The sequence below is a fragment of the Momordica charantia genome (assembly GCF_013281855.1).
Source record: "Momordica charantia cultivar OHB3-1 chromosome 8 unlocalized genomic scaffold, Mcharantia_2.0 BLBB01000008.1, whole genome shotgun sequence".
Classification (NCBI taxonomy): domain Eukaryota; kingdom Viridiplantae; phylum Streptophyta; class Magnoliopsida; order Cucurbitales; family Cucurbitaceae; genus Momordica; species Momordica charantia.
This window is the reverse complement of record NW_028275166.1, coordinates 22032935-22039989: the sequence shown is the minus strand read 5'-3', so window position 1 is coordinate 22039989 and position 7055 is coordinate 22032935. Positions and strand designations below refer to the sequence as shown.

The window sequence follows — 7055 nt, the reverse complement described above, 5'->3', positions numbered from 1 at the left end:
GTCTTTATGAGTTGTATGGAACAATATCAGATGAGTAAAGATTCTCTAGAACTTATATTGAAGGAGTTGGTACTGGTAAAGCAACAAAGTGCAAATTTGAATATGGATTTGGGACAAATCGATAACTACTTAGATCTTTGTGAGATTGATTTTGAGGGGTTTACACCCGAACCCTCAGCTTGAAAGTCTCGCCATGATTACGTGAGCTCTCTCTTACTTTTGTCACTGCGAATGACAAATCTCGTCGAATGTAATCATATACATCTGTGTTAGGTTGCTGACTTTCAACTGTTATGTTTGGTTTTAAACTTGTTTGGATATATCCTTTTGATTCTTTTTTTATATTTTTAATAAGGACTTGTGTTTATTGTTATTTTTACCATTTCAACTCCTTAATCCAAAATTTATGAGCTGTGATACAAAAGTTTTACTACAATTTTTCCTTTGACAAGATAAGTTTCTTGTAAAACTTTATTGAACTGACCCTTTTGAAATGTTTACATTATTGCTCATTGAACTTGTTAAAATAGTACTGTTCATTTCATAAATGTTTATTTCATTACAATAAGGCTTTACTTACAGACTCATAAAACCAAAGCCACGTTAAATCTACGTCTTATCAATACTTACAAACCAGTCCTAAAGGGTATGCCAGTTTCTGGTAACCATTGAGTCCCATCAATAAAGTTTTCAACGGTAAAATTTGCAACTTCAGCTGCATAAGAAAATAGATGAAAACCAGGCCAATCCACCCTATTGGAAGTCTCCGAACCTGTACCACTATTTTTGTATTCTGCATAAAATAATAGGTTCACTGGTGTTCCTGGCCACTCTAACCATCCTTTCGGTTGAACTACATCGTCAAGAAACGACTCAATGAAAGCAACCATTGAATAAGTTCTCCATGGTCGTCCAAGAAACACTGTTACCTTGTTCTTACTTGATACTATCTCCGGTGACACTGTCACGTTGCACGCTTGGAAGATGAACCCGCTATGGTTGTCCACATTGTCTTTGGATTGTGCAGTGACTGTAATGTGAATGTCTGACAATCGAGCGTATATATTACAGTCTTGGAATATTGCAAGTCCATTTCCAAAAATAAAGTCAACACTCCCATATATATCACACTCCTTGAAGAATTGGGGCACTGCTCCTGCAAAGAGAGTATCTTGATAACCAAGAAACACACACTTGTAGTATACTGTGTGTTTAGCTTGGTCAAGAACAGCAACGGCTTGACCCTTGTCTGGTCCAGCAGAGTTCTGAAAAGTCAAGGATTGAGCCATGAAGTTTTCACCACTCACAGCTGCAAAATAAACCATTTGTTTTTTATTTCATTCAAAATTTGTTGGGAAAGAAAGGCGAAGGAAATTAACATGCACACATCAAAACTGTTACTTGAAAGTACTTAAGCTTACTAAGGGTTGCGGAAGTCGCAGTAGAAAATCCAGTGCCATTACTTCTATTGTCAACTATGATGGTCGTAGAAGCATCATCTCCAATCAAAGCAATAAATGTCTTCTGAGCTGGAACTTCAACGTGCTCATTGTAAGTGCCAGGTTTCACGTGAATATAAAATCTGCTTGTGCTAAAGTTAGGCGCTGCTGCTATAGCATCATTAACTCTAAAAAAATTTCCCATACCATCTAAAGACACTGTTATATTGAATGTAAAGCTATAAGAAAACTCAACAAAATGATCAAGGATGACAAGCAAGGTGACTATGAAGAACATAACAACTTTGAATGTCATAGTTGAGTTCTAAGGGAGAGACAAGGTGATATATTGAATACAAAAGGGTTGTTGGCTAGTTTCAAACTTTAATTTTTCAAATAAATAAGGACTTGAAAATAGTTTTGCTTGAACATTTGAAAGTGGGAGAAACCTTGTATTTATAGGGGTGAGTGGTAGTAAGGTTAAGAAAATAGTTTTCCTTTTCTTTTTTCTTTTTTACCTTTCTTGTGGAGATAAAAATTCGTAGTTCTAATCTTTTAGTCAATGATATATATCTTAATCAGTTGGGATATGCACAAGTTCGTAAACGATGAGTAGTTTAAATGTAACATTGAGTTGCCACAAAAGAATAAACTTCTCATGAAAATTGAATCGCAATACCATATTTGCTTACGTCATTTTCATTTTATAAAAATTGTTAGCTACAAATCGTGAAATTGATGCAGCATTCCCTCTTTTAACTTTCAATATCATTATTTTACAAATAATTAAAGAAATTTAAAAATTATCAAACTTAAATCTCACGTATACCTTGGATATATTCTATTTTTTATTCTCTTTTTCCACCTGGAATGAAATGGATTAATATTTCAGATAAACCTATTAATGGGTTATAGTTAAATATATTTTTTAGAGTAGTCCAATAGCTCTTACCAATCAAAATCTATAACAAAAACAATACAGTGTTCATATTTAATTTAGAAGGGTATTGAAAGATGACTACAATACTTTTTCATTTATTTAAAAAAAAAAAACAAAAAACTCAATGAAACTTTTTGGTGTCCGGCATTCCCTTTCATTATTGTCTGTGTGAAAATGTTCGGTCCTCGTCTCCACCTCATTATCCGATTTTGGGGATCGAGGTCCAAGTCATGAACTCTCGTTTGGAGGTGGGGATTTTCATGGAAAAGGTTATCAGTTTAGTATTTAATTTTAATAAAAAGGGTAATTAATATATAAAAATTATTAGTAACTAGCACAAATAATTAGCATTTTAATATTTTATTCTTAATTTAGTAAAATAGTTGATAAAATATATATTTGTTATTTAAAAAAAGGAATTGGGGACCGGATTGAAGCATGATGGTAAATGCATTACTTATTCTTGGACGGTACGTGATCCAGCAGGATTTTTGTGATACATGAAAATAAAAGTTTAGAGAGATAAAAATAAATCTTTAAAAAGAAATTTTAGATTAAGTAAGTTTGAAGAGATAAATGAAAAAATTTAGTGAGAAAAAAAGTTAAAAAAGACAAAAGGATAGTAAAGTTGAGAGCTAACAAACATTGCAGAGAAATAAAGAAAAAGAAAGAAAATTTAGGCAAAAACAATCTAGATATATTTGTTCGAGAAAAATAAAAATATGAAAAAGAGAGAAGTTTTAGTGAAAGAGAATTGAATAATAAAAAATTTAGATAGGGAAAAATTAGATATATATTTGCTATAGAAAATAGATTAGAAAGAGAAATAGAGGTTATAAAAAGACGAAATTTGGGAGAGAAAAAAGGTTTTGGAATCATATTCAATTTTTAGACCGAGAAAAAGAGGAGTGATATGTTAGATAGGTGTGTACATTTTGGATTGAGATAAAAAATATTAAATATCCTAGACATGAAAATTTAATAGAGAATAAAATAAATATTCTAGAAAGAGAAATTTGGGTCAAATTTTAGTGCCAAAGAGATGTGAGAGAGAAATATATCAAAAGAAAGAAAAAAGTTAGAGCAAAGAAAAATAGAAATTTAAAAAATAGAAATATATTTTTAAAAATGACTTTTCTGACGTTTTTAAAAAGTAAGCAAACAATTTATCAAACAAGCTCATTCTTTAAATACTAAAAAATCAAAAATCAAAAACAAAAAATAGAAAATAAAATGGCCATGGTGATTGTTTAGAAAGTAGGCAATGTTGTACTTTTTACCAAATATAAGTAAAAAATTAATTTTTGGGACACTTACGATAATAGCAAAAATAAAATTAAAGAAAATTAGAAAGTTAGTATCTACTTTTGTTTTTACACATATAGCAAATTATTTAAAAAAAAAAAAAGAAAAAAAAAGTCCAAGTGAGTAATTCATCGAATGGTGAGCTAAATTTTGGCACCCATATAAAAAATAGCCATCCAACAATACCCTTTTCCATGGTTTTTTTGGGTTTTTCTTATATTCAACCACCTATCAACCTTGCTTTGAATTCAAATTGTTTTTACTAAATTAAAGAGATTTTAAATTAATTATTTTAATTATTTTGTTTTGAATTTTAGTTAATTTAAATGATTTTTTATTGTTCCATTGTATCTTCTTCTAAGCCTCCTATTCTCTCTTTGCAACAATAGGTCGTGTCGACTTATTTTTAACACATATCATTATCAAATTAAGTTTCTGAGAATATTCTTTCGAGGTTGATTTACTTCTTTTTTCTTCAGCTGTAGACTCATCATTCACCCTTTCATTCTCATCAAACTTTCTGTCATCCTTTTAAACATTTGATGAATTATTAAAAATCGAATGTCAATAAATGTATATACCAATTGAATAATTACTACAATACATGTATATATCATTATGCAACTCAATTATCAAAATTAGGAGGTCTATAAATGTACATACCAGTGAACAATTATTAAATTTAGGAATACATGTATATATCACTATGCAACTTAATTACTAAAATTAGAAAGTCAATACATGTATATATCATAGTGCAACTCAGTTATCAAAATTAGAATGCAACTCAATTATCAAAATTAAGAGGTCAATATATATATATATATATATATATATATATATATATATCAAAATTCAACTCAATTATCAAAATTAAGATTTCAATACATGTATATATCACGATGCAACTCATTATCAAAATTAAGAGGTCAATATAGGTATATACTAATCGAAGAAATATCAAAATTAGAAGGTTAATACATGTATGTACTAATTGAATAAATATTAAAATTAGAAGGTCACCAATAACATGTATATATACTATATAGAGTAGTTGAACTTACGTAGATATACTTTTAAATGACACATTCATGTGGTTGGTCCCACGTCTATTTTTTATTTTAAAATTCTTCCTAAATGACAGCAAGGCAAAAAGCAAGTTTTATTTTTAAATCCCCAATAAATTACACGAAGGCAAATAACAAGCTTTTAAACATTTTCTTTCTTCGTTTTCCATTGTTCAAAGTCCCAAAATCAAAACAAAATACTAAGGTGTTGAAGAGGCAACTGGACAACAGTGGACTGTCGGTCGATGTGGGGCAGATGTCAACAGCGACGGCGCGCGGAACGTTGGGCGGTGGCATGCGGACAGGAATTGGGCAACGAATCATACATCGACGGCCAGAGTGCTGAACGGAACGGGAAAAAACTGATCAGAATGGGACGAAACTGATTGGTATCGGACAGAGACAATTGACTTGAACAATGATTGACCGACGACCTAAGTGAGACGGTGGAGGACTATAGGTGAAGATGAAAGTTGGAGGAGAGATAGAGATGTGGAGCTAAAAGGAGGGGTTGCTACCGTACAGAGTCTAAATCCAACTTCTTCAAACACAAGGTTAGGATCCTAAGTTTTCATAAATTTCCCTAAAAATATTCATATTTATCCTTCTTGTTTAGGAATTTTAGATTTTAAATCTATAAATTTCAAAATCTACCTTAACGATGTTTTTATAATTTTAAAATTAAATCTATTTTCAGAATCTCCTTTCAAAATATAGAATATAAATTTTAAATGGTTTAAATTTGATTTGTCAATTGTTTTATTAGATACATTTGATTTCCCTATAATTTACCACTGATATACAACTAATGTACCACCGATATAACTATAATATCTATTGATATAACTTCTTGTATGATTATACAATTTATCATTTATTTATTTACCACTAATATAAAACTGATATGTACTTGATATACCTCATGTACTATTGACATACCATTGATATACAACTGATATACTACTAATATAACTATGATATCTACTGATATAATTTTTTATATGATTATATTATTTACCATGTACTGACTTACTACAAATATATACTTGATATACGTCTTATATACCACTGATGTATTGCTGATACAAAACTGATTTACCTTGATATAACTATGATATCTACTGATATAACTTTTGATATGATTATATGTTTTAATATTTATTTTCCACTGATATAGCACTAAATATGTCTAATATATACTTTGTATACCTCTAACATAATTATAATATTTACTGATATAACTACGATATATGTGTATATATTTTTTATATAATTGTATGATATACAGTTGATTTACTACCGATGAAGCAATGTATCCACTAATTTTTTTAGATGAAAATAATGGTGCGAACATGGAAAATGAAATCTAAAATTATTGCAAAAAAGGTTGATATGGACCAAATATCCAAAAAGACAGCCTAAACCAACACTAAAGGTATTGTATTTACAAAAACAGAATGCAGCTAAAATATCGCCTCATAGGATACAATAATCACTAAGAAAGAGGGCTAATCATTGATCAACTTAGATTTGACTTGGAGATATCTAAAAAATGAAAACTTATACTTATATTCCTGATTTATTACTAATATAGCTTGGATATATGTCTGATCATGACATACTTTGGATATACCACTAATATATTATTGATTTACCACAAATATGATATCTACTGATAAAAAATAAATTGGTTGCAGAGATTAAAACTTGAAAATCATTTCTCTTGAATGATACGAAACATAGGTTTCTCATAGAAAAACAAAACTCACGACTCCAAAAGTAATTAATAGTCGTTTATGATGTTTATATGAATCTAAAAGCACGAAGTAAACAAAAAAAAAAAAGAATTAATAGACTATACATCATGCAACAGAAATGCTATAAATTTACATTCGCGTTTGAAATTAAAAGACATAAAAGCAACATAAATGTCGGAAACAATTATATGTTCAGTAGCTATGACTGAAAAGCTTTCTTTGACTTGTATTTAAAACAAATAAAAGCTTCAAGCTCTGGGCTAATCAGACACTATTCTCTGCTTAAGCACATCCATTGTCGATGCCGAACGAGTATCAAAAGGGTCCAATATCATAACCATCATAGAGCTTGAACTTGAACTTGATGTCAATTAAATCGTCCTCTGGCATCTAAGTTGACTATCTGTCCAACCACCTTGGAGTGTTTCATCTCGAGCTTGGATTGATCGGACGCGCGCTCACCAAATCTGGTGCCCTTTAATGAATTCACAGTAATTCGAATAGTTATGAAGCTGAAGCAATTACAGTGAATACCCAAAAAGATTCG

At 30.1% G+C, this 7055-nt stretch overlaps 1 protein-coding gene across 1 annotated transcript; it reads right to left on the bottom strand.

The window, feature by feature from the left end:
• Positions 1 to 525: 525 nt before the first annotated feature.
• Positions 526 to 1849, bottom strand: LOC111018522 (putative pectinesterase/pectinesterase inhibitor 44). Its single transcript, XM_022294633.2, has 2 exons — positions 1422 to 1849; positions 526 to 1309 (listed from the first exon to the last, which is right to left on the bottom strand). Exons 1-2 carry the CDS (start codon positions 1753 to 1755, stop codon positions 627 to 629), a joined length of 1017 nt encoding a protein of 338 aa, XP_022150325.1. The 5' UTR covers positions 1756 to 1849; the 3' UTR covers positions 526 to 626.
• Positions 1850 to 7055: the final 5206 nt, after the last annotated feature.